The sequence below is a fragment of the Branchiostoma floridae genome, chromosome 8 (genome assembly GCF_000003815.2).
Source record: "Branchiostoma floridae strain S238N-H82 chromosome 8, Bfl_VNyyK, whole genome shotgun sequence".
In the NCBI taxonomy this organism is placed as follows: domain Eukaryota; kingdom Metazoa; phylum Chordata; class Leptocardii; order Amphioxiformes; family Branchiostomatidae; genus Branchiostoma; species Branchiostoma floridae.
Genome location: NC_049986.1, coordinates 310997 through 325815, shown reverse-complemented (window position 1 = coordinate 325815; position 14819 = coordinate 310997). Strand labels below are relative to the sequence as shown.

General features: G+C 40.9%; 3 protein-coding genes across 3 annotated transcripts in view; 1 reads left to right on the top strand and 2 right to left on the bottom strand.

Moving 5' to 3' along the window:
• Window positions 1-14819, bottom strand: part of LOC118420490 (zinc finger protein 235-like) — a 252038-nt gene that overhangs the window by 125597 nt on the left and 111622 nt on the right. The gene's annotated exons all lie outside the window — the stretch shown is intronic.
• On the top strand, window positions 3019-4816 carry LOC118420953 (basic proline-rich protein-like). The gene is made up of 3 exons (XM_035828050.1): window positions 3019-3116; window positions 3697-3821; window positions 4344-4816. Exons 1-3 carry the CDS (start codon window positions 3019-3021, stop codon window positions 4814-4816), a joined length of 696 nt encoding a protein of 231 aa, XP_035683943.1.
• Window positions 13108-14120, bottom strand: LOC118420952 (keratin-associated protein 12-2-like). The gene is made up of 2 exons (XM_035828049.1): window positions 14015-14120; window positions 13108-13673 (listed from the first exon to the last, which is right to left on the bottom strand). Exons 1-2 carry the CDS (start codon window positions 14118-14120, stop codon window positions 13108-13110), a joined length of 672 nt encoding a protein of 223 aa, XP_035683942.1.

Below are 14819 nucleotides of genomic sequence, written 5' to 3'. Positions count from 1 at the left end.
GATGGGCCCACTAGCGGCTTCCCTTGGTACTGCAGCGCAACTTCCGGGTGTGTTTTCTCATATTCTAAACATGGTATGGTCACGAATTTCGGGTGTTAGATAGCTCTTGTGCTCAGGAGTTAGTGACATAAGTTTGGGCCCCCCTAGCAGCTAGTTTAGAGATAGCCGGGGCATTCTTGTCAAAAACTTCTGTCTGAAGTATTACAACCCCCCAGCCTGGTTTGGTTGATTCCACCAGTGGCAGAGCTGTGAGAAATCTGATACTCTAGAGGAGTAAAGGTCAGACTTTGCATCTGTCAGTTGACCCTTAGGCCATATGATCACTTTGTCATGCCAAAAGTAAGGGCATATGTACATAACAACAATCTTAGTCTGAATTCTACTCCTGAAAGGTAGGTACACTGTCATCTCCCCTTTCACTACATGGTCTGAAATTGAGCTTTCCTCGCAAAAATCGTGTAAAGGCCATTTTCAGTCTCAAACCCCTCATGCATTCAACTCTGTCTCCAAAGGCTCAGGTCAAACTATTTAGAACATGTATCACACCTTTTATATCATATGGTTGTGAGATTTGGGGCAAAGCTAATTCAGATGACAATTGCCCAGCAGAAATTACACAGAACCGATTTTGTAAAAAAATTTTCTGGGCGTACATAGAAATACAAGTAACATTAGGTAGTAGAGCAGAGCTTGGGATGTTCCCAATTGACTTATATATATATATATATCCATACGTACAGTCAAGTTTTGGCTACGCCTCAAACACTCGGACTTTTCAACACATCCCCTACCGTGAATAGACGCTTTATCACTCTGTCACCGAATTGAATATAAACCGACGAGCAGCTGTAAGAAATACTGGTTACAAGGCGTAAGGGAAAGTCTAAACGATATCGGTTACTCTTTTCTATGGAACTCTATGAATTCACAGTTAGACAATAAGCATATATGTAACGTTACATTGTTAAGAAAAAGGCTGGGACATGTAGATGTACATTTTTTTCATAGACTGTCTACAAAAACTAAAGAAGGAATATTCCATGGAAAATTATTTTTAAAAAAAATTCTAGATAAATATGTGGTATGGTGGGCTTTGTGCATATATAAACTTAGAATTAGCGCCCACCCCCTTGCAATTGAGAAAGGGTGGTACAAAAAGGTACTTGTGGGTGAAAGAATCTGTACCTATTGTATTTCAAAACCGGTAGAAGACGAAATACGTTTTATTTCTGACTGCCTCCCTAATGACCAGGAAAGTAAAGAGCTATTCGAAGAGGCCTGCAAAAGTTCCAAACGTTTACTGACGGAAACAAAACTATAACCCTGTTAACATCACATAACCCACTCATTACAGAAAAAGTGTGTCCCCTTCCACTGCTTCCAGAAATAAGTCAAACCCAATATGCTTAGATTGTAGCTCTCAGTAGTACATATCATTACTAGAATAGCCACTTGTCTCTACTTGTCACCATTGTTATCTATACCAAAATCTTTTATTTTCTGTATGTTTAGTATTCTGTATGTTCCATGTTGTAATTAGTCCTCGGGCAAGAACTTGAAAACTTTCTTTCGTTAAAATATTACAACAATAAAAACCTGTACACATGTACCTCTCCGCCCTCCCTACAAAGACTAATGATTAGATTTTGGGCCCCTTGTAAGTCATTGGCATTAAATTTACACAAGTTCTTACTATTTCATGGAGGTATTAGGTCACCAAACTCTAGTTGATAAGAGTTCGTGTGACTTAACATAGCATATAAAATAAAAATTTTATGTCTACAGACATCTTTCTACATAACAACCTGGTTTATTTGGCAAAGGTATGTGTTCCGTGGAACTCTAGTTTTTACTAAGACTGCCCACACTATCGTGCACTTACCTGTTCAGCATACGCCGTAAAGGGTTTTGCCCAGTACTTATATAGAAAGATTTTAACGTTTGACATTTTGGTGTTTGACCTGTACAATAAGATATGTCGTAAAGGTAAAGAAAAATATAGCAAAGGTATGAGATCGTGGAACTCATTTTTTTCTCAAACCAATATTTTGATTTTTTTTCCAAGCAGGGGGATGCCAGGAGAGTGAACGCCAGTGTTCGGATGGTTCGTGCATCCCTGCAGACTATTGGTGTGATGGAGTATTTACCGACTGTTCGCAAGGAGAAGACGAGTCGGACTGTGGGGGTGAGCTGCTATCTTCGGCTTTAGGAAAATACATACATATATTTTACATTGCTACTCAAATCTATAAGGTATTCACCTTCTTTTGGAATGATGTTGTGCATGATAATTACATGGCATCTAGCTTGTGTGTAATGTAGGTGGATATTGACATAATATTAATTTTAAATTCAAAATTATATCTTAAGTGAAGGTCAAGATAGATTCTTATTAGTGATCGATCAATTGAAATGCCTCGATATTCTATACGTGAATACGGCCCGAAAGAGATTAACAGTCTTAGATATATATTGGCTACGTACATGTAAATGAGAAACTTATTTGTAGATATAATGACAGAATTATCATAATACATTGACAGCAATAAATGTCCTTAGCGTATGTGGGGGCTATGTTAATTGGGTAAATATTAACATATCTAAGACTTTATTTTACAGCATCTATCAGGAAATGCCACGAGAACCTTTTGTCAAGGGTCGAGCTTTTCATTGATATGAATATGTATAAGTTAGTTTTTGGGAGCTATTGATGAATATAGATAATCAGTACATTAGATACAGCTTTTAAACATGTGTACCAAAGTTCTTATGCCACGAAAGTCGTGTCTGCGTCCGCTAGAAAACGCAGTTTGACGGTTCCAATCATTAGCATACCATACTAAAGTCCGTTGATGACATTTTGTCCTCTCCTAAGACACATCAGTACCGACCAGTGCTCCTGGATGTGGAGGTATCATGACGGCTCCCCCTGGAGGTACTGTGACGTCACCGAACTACCCCGACAGCTACAACAACGATGCGACTTGTGAGTGGACAATCACTGTGGCAGAAGGAAGCATGGTTCTTCTCACGTTTGAAAGCTTCCACCTTGAGGACGGTTATGATTTTTTGACCATCTACGATGGAGGCAGTGATAGTGCTGCAGAATTGAAGAGGTGACGGGCTATACAGGCAAACATGTTTGCATTGATTTAGGAAGTTTGGATGATGTAAAGAGTCGGTTCTGGTGTAAATTGCTTGCTTCAGCTTTCAAAGCTCTACTTTTTGTTGGTAACAAAAACAGAGGCAATGCATATGCCTATAGAAATTGTTACGTTTTCAGGTACTGGACTGACCCTGTGAAAATAACTGCCGACCCTAATTCAATTGAGGGGTCGGTAGGGATAAAAGTTTGGAAATCTGGGTGGTGAAATTCAGGCAGACACAATCTGTTAATTTAAGTGAGAATGTGTAGTACATCGTACTTTTCGTTTAGCTTATCAATGCTATCATCAATGCTAGCTTATTAGCTTATCATCTATGACATTTACAATACGATGTTAAAAACACCAGTTTCTTACGCATTTTCCGTTTGCATTTCAAACCGTACTTGTTGAATCACGTTGGTTGTGCCCAAACATAGAAAAATGTTCTAACTGAATAAGAGGATCCCTACCTATACCAACAGCTTTTTAAAACTGTAACATGAAACATAACATTTTGTTTGGCCGAAGAAAGAATTATGTTGATTTCCAGCCTAACAGGGGAAGTGCCAGTCGACCCCATTGCCAGCACATCTAACCAGATGTTCGTGAGGTTTACATCTGATGATATTGAGACTGCTCAGGGTTTCCAGTTCTACTATGCAGCCATGGTCATAGGTAAGGTGTTTGATAGCATGTGCTTTATTTTAACAATTTAACAATGTATTTGTAAATCCATGCCCGTAGGCTAATTGTAAGGGTACAGGCAGTAAAAAGTAACAAGAGTCTATTCTATACAGCTATCTACATGTATATGCATGAGTCTACAGTCTTTGCTGTGAGGTTTGACTTCTTTGAGGTTTGAGGCAGTGGCTGATGAAAAGTCCCACGTTTTAATGATTAGTGGGTTCTGTGATTTTAACAGGAATGTAGTTTTTTGGAGGTCTACTAGCTGGTGAAAAGTTGGAAATATTGTTTTGATTGTGTCAAGAAGGTTGTTTATTATATTCACCAATAACGTATTTCTGCAACATTTATTTGTAACGTTAACGTTGTTTTTCTTTAAACAGACCATAGAATGTTTTTTTGGCGTACTTTGGAGTATTGTGACGTGCCTGCAAGGTTTGAATCTATAATGACTCTACAGTTACATTTACATCCATATAATGTAATTGTGTGTTGCTGCTGGAACCACAACAGAGACTGTGAGTGAGGCTCAGACCACCTTAGAAGGCCATGGCGACATAAAACCTACCACCGAAAGGCAGGCTGACGTAGTCACGCCTCCTGGCGGTCTAACCACGGAAGGGCAGTCTGACATCACGATGCCACCTGGCGGTCCGACCACCGGAGGACAGCCTGACATCACGATGCCCCCGGGCGGTCCGACCACTGAAGGGCAGCCTGACATCATGATGCCACCTGGCGGTCCGACCACAGAAGGTCAGCCTGACATCACGATGCCCCCTGTCGGTCCGACCACTGAAGGGCAGCCTGACATCACGATGTCTCCTGGCGGTCTGACCACCGAAGGGACGCCTGACATCACGATGCCTCCTGGCGGTCCGACCGCAGAAGGACTGACTGGCATCACGACGCCTCCTGGCGGAATGGCCACCACAGGACAACCTGAGGCCACTATGCCTCCCCGTGGTACAGCTTATGACGGTTAGAACACAGACCACCTTTACGTTACCAGAGCAATGCTCCTGTGATCTGTTTTACCTGCATGCTATGATATACGTTTTATACAGTAGTGCTAATTTGGTGCAACAGTTGTGCTGAGAGTATTTATAATTCTGTTTTATTTATATCTTATTATAGCCTCAAGTAAAATTTATGATTTAAGCTACTGTAATAATAAAACAAAACTGCTCAAGGCATACATGTAATTGTATCATCATTTGCTGCAATATTTTTGTACTACTATCTATTTATAACCTAATTTCTACACATATCTTTTGTTCGAATCTTATTCACAGTATACGTATGCCTTTGTTATTCACAGAATCGAAGGCAAACTCTGCTACCATTGGCGGTGGTGTTCTGACCTCGATGATTCTGACCCACGCTGTCTTGGCTTATTATGACATGTTCGCTTAGTTCGAACAAACATGCACGAGGGAGATGCTGTTTTTGTTCTACATACAGTTGTAGGATAGTGCCGTTATGATATAATCCGCATGCACAACAACACAGAGCGTGTATTGCATGCACATGTTTCATATATGAATAGGTTCACGGGTAACAGTGTGTGTACATCCTCCTACGCAGGGACATCCAACAGCCAAACTGCCTGTCTGGATGCGCCCTGCTCTTTCAACCGTCACTCTTGTTTCCTGTGGACATCCCACCCAAACCAGCTGTCAGCCAATCAGAGAATAGGCTTTCCGCTTTGAAAAGCTGTCTCGCATGTATAATGGTAACCTCATTAATATTTATTAGCAGGGCGGTCAGGAACTAAGAGTGACGGTTGAAAGAGCAGGGCACTTCCAGACAGACAGTTTGGCTGTTGGATATAGGAGGATGCGTGTGTAGTGTAAGAGCTTTTAAATAGTTATGATATTCTGTTTAAACATACAACAGTAACATAATTGGAACGTTTTTCCGTGTTTGATTATTATAAAATGATGTAATGATGCAAAGGACATTTCACAAGAAACGCAAAACCAGAAATAACACTACTTCAACGCAACAATCGTAAGCTCTGGATAAACACCGTTGTTTATTCGGGATGGGTCCTGTTTGGGCCGTTTTCTGAATATCCAGGACGCGTCCTCCTGCTCAGGCCGTTTTCTGGATATCCAGGATTCGGCCTAGTACGGAAGCTAGATACTGACGAAAGTTGGATACAACAGGGGAAAGTAGGTCAGATAGAGTCTGGATTGGAGATCCAGAGGAGAGAGACTGGACAGATCCAGGAGAGAAGTGACAAATAAAAGGACTGTGGACTGCACGTATCGTCTCTACTTCATTTAATCTAATGAACCTATAACACGTACAAAGCAGTTAGCCTCCATCGCAGGCTCTCTGGGGCCATTTCTTTTCGTTCTGAGTCGGTAATTGCCAGCCGTCGCTAATTACTAGCCCAGTAAACAGTACGGAAAACAGAAAACGGCTGATTGATGCTATTATATTTGGTTTTGTCAATGTAACGCGCGTTGGCATCTGTATTATTTTTATGTATGTTCTCGTTGTTGCATTCGTATGTAGTTTGGCAGGTCCTCTGCACTGAGTCGAACGATGGTGCACGTTGTTGTTTTTCCAAGGAGGTTGAAAGAGGGCTTGGTTTTTCGCGGCAGTTGTTTTTATTATAGATGTAAACATTTCAGAGTTCACCTCTACGCCCTCCGGTATAGTGGCCCAGATATTCGTTATGATCGCTCGTTAAGCCTTGTGGTAATTGGATATCGTCAATCAGATGTTGTCCTCCTCGGAATATGACAACAGCTGTGCCATCTCGTTCCGGCTTTGCGTTTCTAGTATTGAGGTTGTTTTGACATAGCATACTGTTAACATTTTGAAAGGTTGACAGTCATATACAGTTTATGGTTAGAACATGTTTGATCTTGGGATCCTGTTTTTTTTCGCGGTAGCTGTTTTCATTATCAATGTAATAATTTAAGAAATCCCCCCTATTTCCCTTGTATCGTGGAGCAGCTGACCTATAGGCCGTGTGATTTGGTAATTACTTATCTCAAAGCAGATATGAGGTTATGTGCATGTCGTGTTGTCAGCTGTTCACAGCTGTCACTGTCCCGGCTGTTAATTTTGGGGCAACTTTTTAAAATCGTGTGCGTCTCAGGTATCCATTGTGAAGCTGTGTGGTTGTTTTTATTTGGTGTCGTTCGATTCTTCGTTGTTCTATGAAGACGCTGTTGATACGTACAGGACTGTGTTTAAAATTTGGCAGTGGTAGGTATGTTAGCTTTTAAGTACGTTTTTGGTATAAGTCGATGTGATGTGTTCTGTACGCGATATAAACACCGAGTCATACACAGAAAACATCACAACCGACATAAACCATAATTAGGTTACAGAGTTACCTACGGTCCCTTGTTTAATATTGATATAAGTAAGTAGAACAGGTCATCGGACTTATTTATTGCATCGTGGCCTTGGGAGGGGGAAAACAGGAAGTTTGATTTCCATGCATTTCACCAAGAAGTCCAGAGGCAAGACGAACTCCACCATAAAGCACAGCACCGAGATGGTTGGACGGAAGGCGCTGGTCTGGCTCCTTCTGGTCTCCAATCACCTACTTCTCGAGCCAGAAGCGTTCCAGCGATGTCCAGACGACTGTTTTACTAGAGTGGTCTTATCTTGTCGCTGCCCCAATCCAAATGGGAAGGGTTCTCCCTGTAGCTGGGTTGGGCATGGAGGAACATACGTCTTTCCCGTATGTCTTGACGCTATACCAACCGAATTCCCAAGAGAGACCCAATCAGTCTTAATCGAACATCTCTCTTCTTCGACACTACTTGAGCAATCCTTGTATCACTTTCGTATCGGACGTCTCGAACATCTAAGTATCCGAAAGTCGAATGTTTCAGCTATACAGCCAATGGCTTTCCGCAGTCTACCATACTTAGGCCATCTTTACCTTCCTGACAACCGCATCTCCCGGCTAGGTAATTTTTGCGGTGTTTGTAAACTGCCATGGTAAATTTGGACCAATCGAGTAGATTCAGCAGGTCAATGTCCCCTAACGTGTGCCGTGAAAAAGTATAAATCATAACATGACTCTAAAATCTAATAACGTTAACAACTAATTATTTCCATGGTATAATTGAAACACCACGATTATGGATTTTTGTCCTTTGTAATATTTTATCAAAATTGTATTTTCTCTGTGCGACTCATTAATATCTAAGTTATTTCCATATACACATCTCGACTATAAATTCACCGTTAAATCGTTGGTAAAAACCTGTATATCTGCTGAAAAATACTAAATGAAGAATCAAGTTTCACAGTATCGTTAAGAAATCGAACCAAAACCATCGAAGCAGTAGTCAAGCTATAACTTGAATAGAGGTGTCGCCATAGATGTACTTGTGTGAGTATTTTGGAACTGTACATGTAGATCTAAACTATCATGATGACCAGTTTTTATAATTGTATTTATCTGTGCATTTTAAAAATGTTGATCAAAACTGCTCTTTTTTTTATTTCAGTAATGACTAACATTGCTGTATCATTTTAGAGCTATACACGTATCAATCTGTATGTATTGAACATGTGGATACATTGTTTGGTCATGTTAATTATTTCAGTTATTACTATAGTCGTCACATGTATAAAACATGTATGTATTAATTGTTCCCCTTGCTTCCATCTAAAGCTATCACTCAAATTCTTGCGATAACTCAGCTTACTTGTAACCAAACGTTTTCAAAACTCACTTATGTTGCATTTAAACCAGTATTTCGTATGAGTATTTTTACCAATGTTAGCTGCTTTTGCTGTGGTTCAATCGTCCACCGATGTTTCGTGTACATCAGATGTTCCCGTTTATATCTTTTCTGTTATATGACACCATGTTTTATATTTTGTCCAGTGATGCCGTTAGTATGAGCCAGAGTGCAGCAACTTTGGTCTGCTTCAGCATGGAGGGGATGCAGTAGACAAACGCTAGGGGTCAGACATACGACACTTACTCTCTGCCCTACGGGCTATCTACCACTCAAATATCACGACCATAGCATGTTAGATGTCAGATAGTGATATGACGGGAGGTACCGTAAGTTTGTATTCCTGACATCAACAGTTCAGCGGTCAGAACAAAAGGCAGTTCTTTACAAAATTAATGAAATTTTTAATGTTTAACGTGCAATAAAGACACTTCACAGTGGTCGAAAAAAAGAGGTCAGTTTTTTTTTCAAAACGGTGCAGTTCTGAAAACATGTCAAAACCTGTTTTTTTCACAGGAAAAATGAAAACTCTTTAATTTGTACTTTTACGTGTATTTTATTTGGCAGTCATAGAAGTACATGCAGTACCAAAAATTGATACGTTTTATTTACTTTTTATGTATTCTTATTCTCACTTCCTTGTAACCAGTTTTACTAAGTTTCAAACCCAAGGCCAGAGAAAATATGAAACAAGAAAACTGAAGGATTTTTTGTTCAATATACCACACTAGGGCTGGGTGCCGGTACAGAAACGTCAGGTCCAGGTCCGGTTCAGGTCCAGAGGATCAGGTCCAGGTCCGGACCTGAACCTGGACCTGATTCAGTCTGAATCATACCAATGGTCCATTTTACTATAAAGAAATCAGTTTGGTGGAGTATTAGACTCACACTGGCGTTTTAAAATCCTACAACGCTAACTGCACCTGTACGATTGACTGTAAAACTTGGTAGAAATGACTATAAACTATAATCTGCTTCGCTCTTGTTATTTTCTTCCACCTGCAAGCGCAAAAACGTGTGAATGCCTGATCAAATAATCTGTTAATTTTCTAAAAGGTCCAACATCCGGTCCACCTACTTTTTTCAGGTCCGGTTTTTCTGGACCGGTCCAATAAGAAAAAACGGTTTTGTACCGGTACACTGTACCGATACCCAGCCCTACACCACAAGGTAAGTTTAGTCATTTTTCACCTCTCCTGACCACTTACATTTCCTAATTAAAGCAATGTTTTGTCTTGAGTTTTGTGGTTCCCGGTCATCTATAGAGTCGAACCAACATAGCACAAAGGAACAATAATTAATATGTTAATGCAGTTGTAATGTAAAAAAACTGTCATTATGGAATTAAGTTGTTAACATACAAGTACATCCTTCTATCAAATTCTAATAAACATTTACGACAGTCTTCTCCGTATACGTAGCACAACGATATGCGTCATATAGCATCATTAAAAGCATGTTGCCTGGTCTGACCATTTACAACAACTTTGCAAACATATTTATGTCATTCTTGCTCATTTACTTGGTGTTAACACAACCAAGGCCGACCACAACAATAAAAATGCTTTTTGTTATTTTCTGTGTCTACTTTCTATTCATCAATTTTGGGTACAGTGGTACGTAGTCTCTTTAAAAATTAGCTGTGTGGGGTTAGTGTCAAAATGAACTCATAACACTTAAATGGAATACAAACTTAGATCATGAATAATACAGAATAAGGGCAAACTTAAATATTGCAAATATACCATACAAACAAAACGCACACTTCTATTACAGAAAAATGTGTCAGGACAAATGATACAATTCTACATTTAGTAGTCAACACAAATTGACAAATATTTAACGCACCGTAAAAACTTCACCAACCTTTTTGTTAATTTATTAGAATTATGACTTGAAGCGGAGTAAATTAAGTCTACGATTCTTTTAATGGTGTAAAAAGCGACTTAGTATCTGCCTGACATTCTACAACAATAGTTTTAAAGTACAAGTCTCCCCAACTAACGAACTATAAACTATATATAATGCTTTGGTCTTCATTGGCATCTGCTTGCTTCTCGACTGTTCAACTAGATTAGTGGATTCAATTTAACGTTTGATTTTGTTAAGTTAAAAGTTTAACTTGCCCGTACATCTGTGCAGATGCTTAGGGGTGGCGCCCATCTCCATTTCGAGTAGCCCTTGGGCCACACATGTTCAAGCCACTTCACTAGGGGCCTGGTCCGCTGGTAGTGATGTGTGTTTAACTTCCATACCCTTTCTCATTAGTGATGAGTGCTAAGCAGAGAAAGCAGCATGTATCATTTTAAAGTCTTTGTTATGACTCGGCCAGGGATCGAACTCACGACCTACCTAATGCAAGGCTAACACTGTACCCACTCGGCCATTGTACCGGTGGGTAGAGTGATTTTGACTGGTTGTTTGTTTTTTTTCAAATAGGAAATACTAAATCTGGAAGATCAATATGAAAACAGAACCTGGGGGAAACATCAAAATTCAGTACATGTTGCACCCGTGTTCACGGAGAGGATAAAGTAATATCCTCCCATCCCTCTTTGGTGACCCGTTACAGTTTTGTTTGAAAAGGCCGTAAGGTGGCATGGGTATAAATAGATGAAGGTTTTCCTACTCCCTTTGTTTTTGGCTTTACAATTTGTTTCAACATTTCAGACTGTCAAGAAATTGGAACAGTGTGGCCAGTATCGATCCCTTTGCGGAGAGTAAGAACTGAGAAAGGTCTCATAATCTCTGATTGTTTCAGTTGGACCTTTGCTAAAGGTTTCCCTGGACCTTTTGACAATTGAGCCTTAAAGCGAAAGACCGTTAAGCGTCCAAAGAAGTAAGACGGAAGCAACACAGTTAGTCGTTAAAACATTGAACACATTTAACACAAAAAAATGTTTTCTGCGATCTTTGTTGTCTTTTTATAATCCATGTATCATTTTTTTTCAGATATTTTTTAAGCTCGGGCTATAATCTTTAAATGGTATTCTAATAGTGTTCAAGATATTAATTTTTTTTCTCCACTTTTCGCCCTTCTGTTGCATGACCAACTCCTTCAGGTAGAAATGTTTTTCAACCGTGGTGCTGCTTTAACACCCACTTTATACACAGAATTTAGCGGTGAGACATTCGGCCCTGTGTCATAAAAAAACTCTTCAGGCGTAAAAGGAATCAGTGATTACCTGATACTAGTCCAGGAATTAAGCTGTGAGGCAATCGACCCTGTGTAATATGATAGATTTGTAGCAACAAAGCTGTTAGTGATGGCCTGAGGTTAACCCTGCCTTTCTGATCATGGCCTTCTGGTAACTGGGTTGGTTCAGCGATGTCCCAAGACTGACTGAATCTGCCCTGTCTGATTGTGTTGGAGAGACATATATTCATGCTGTTGATCATGGCCACTGGTCACTACATCAGCTGTAATATTTGTGTAAGATTCAGTGGTGATCTGAGACTGACCCTGCCCTGTCTGATTGTGTTGGAGAGACATATATTCATGCTGTTGATCATGGTCACTGGTCACTACATCAGTTGTGGTGCTTGTGTTAGTTTCAATGGTGGTCTGAGACTGACCCTGCCCTGTCTGATTGTGTTGGAGGGACATATATTCATGCTGTTGATCATGGCCACTGGTCACTACATCAGCTGTAATATTTGTGTAAGATTCATTGGTGGCCTGAGACTGACCCTGCCCTGCCTGATTGTGTTGGAGGGACATATATTCATGCTGTTGATCATGGCCACTGGTCACTACATCAGCTGTAATATTTGTGTAAGATTCATTGGTGGCCTGAGACTGACCCTGCCCTGTCTGATTGTGTTGGAGGGACATATATTCATGATATTGATCATGACCATTGGTCACTTCATCAGTTGTGGTGCTTGTGTTAGTTTCAATGGTGGTCTGAGACTGACCCTGCCCTGTCTGATTGTGTTGGAGGGACATGTATTCATGCTGTTGGTCATGACGACTGGTCACTACATCAGTTGTGGTGTTTGTGTTAGTTTCAATGAAGGCCAGAGACTGACCCTGCCCTGTCTGATTGTCATACTGGTGATCATGACCCCTGACCACTACAGCAGCTGTTGTGTTTGCGTTGGATTCTGTGATGCCCTGAGACTGGCCTTGCCCTGTCTGATCATGATTGTTGTCGTCATCTTCATTCCGTTCACTTGTCATTACAGAAACCGTTCTGCGTGTGTTGCTACTAACAACATTGGGCTTTACTCCTGAAGGAGGATGCCTTGTCCTCCTCTTGCACCAGGTAGTGAGAATGGTGGTGCCAATCAGGATAATGCCAGCTACTGAACCACAGATAGAGGCAATGATGACAGTATGGGGTGTAACTGGACATAAATCATTGGAACTGCTGGTTTCTTGTTTGTCTGAAGTAATTCCAAGAAGCGAAGATAGTGTTGCTCCAGCTTGGCTTGTATTGCCTGCAGAACCTGCAGTTAAATCAGAGGTGAAGGTGCCATTGTATTTGTTACAGTTGTTAGCACTTTGTGAATGAACTAAAGGGGGTTGTGTGGCAGATATTGAGCCTTCAGGGCGCGCAGTTGGGCCGACATTGATTTCTGTGCTGCCATATAAAGAAGATGTTGACACTGGCACAATTGACACTGGCACAGTTGACACTGGCACAGTTGACACTGGCAAAGTTGACGCTGGCACAGTTGACGCTGGCACAGTTGACACTGGCACAGTCGACACTGGCACAGTCGACACTGGCACTGTTGACGCTGGCACAGTTGACACTGGCAAAGTTGACACTGGCACAGTTGACACTGGCAAAGTTGACACTGGCGAAGTTGACACTGGCAAAGTTGACACTGGCACAGTTGACGCTGGCACAGTTGACACTGGCAAAGTTGACACTGTCAAAGTTGACACTGGCACAGTTGACACTGGCACAGTTGACGCTGGCACAGTTGACGCTGGTACAGTTGACGCTGGTACAGTTGACACTGGCACAGTTGACACTGGCAAAGTTGACACTGGCAAAGTTAACACTGGCACTGTTGACACTGGCACAGTTGACACTGGCACAGTTGACACTGGCACAGTTGACACTGGCACTGTTGACACCGGCACTGTTGACAGTGAAGATGACTGGGAGGAGGTTTGGATATCAACAGACAATGTTGATATGGTTGATTTTTTACAGATCGACCCTTTCAGTATCTGGTTGTTTTTAAGTTTAACCTCTCGCAGCCGGGGTAGATTTCCAAATGCACAGGACTGAATCTCTGTTATCTGATTGGAGTGCAGATACACCCATTCGAGGCTGGGTAGGTCTGCAAATGTGCCTGTTTGAATCATTGTTATCTGATTGAAGGCCAGGTCCAACTTCGTGAGCTTGGGTAACTTTGCAAATGCACCAGGCTCAATCTTTGTTATCTGATTTACAGACACGCGCAACACTCTTAGCCGGGGTAGATTTGCAAATGCACCTGCCTGAATCATTGTTATCTGATTGAAGGTCAGGTCCAACGTCGTGAGCTTGGGTAACTCTGCAAATGCACCAGGCTCAATCTTTGTTATCTGGTTATAGGCCATGTTTAACTCTTTTAGTCGACTTAGATTTGCAAATACACCTGCCTGAATTATTGTTATCCTGTTGTGGGCCAAGCACAACTGTTTTAGATAGCCTAGCCCTGCAAATGAACTTGCCGTAATATCCGTTATATGGTTGGAGAACAGATCCAACCTTTTTAGCATGCGTAGTTTAACAAAAGCATTGGGCTGGATCTTTGTTATCCAGTTATTTGCCAAAGATAAGTAGATGGCGAATGGAATATCCTGAGGGATGCTTGTGTAACCCAAGTCGTTCCAGCATACGGAAGGAGTGTGTGAGCAGCCAGAGAAGCGTCTACAGAAAGCTTCTGACATGTTAGACTCATTCAGGAGGACGAGAAGAAAGATCAGTGCATGGCGCGGCTTTTTCCCCATGGTGTTTTGTCACCTAAACGGAACAAGAAGGTCTTTTGTAAAACCTTACCTAGTCAATATCTTGCAATTTGATGTCAACATTAAAATAGATCTCAACTGGAAAATCATTATGAAATGAGAGTTTAAAAGTCTTCATTTATACAGGAGAGTAATTGTTGCTAAAATTGTTCTCTCGGAAATTTATTTCTTGTTTACCTTTTGTAATATTTATCACTTTACAACGTCAGCGGACAAAGCATTTGAATGAGTGTGGCCTAGAAATAGGAGATTTTGGAATGATTCAAAACATTCTGGTTGACGGTTTTT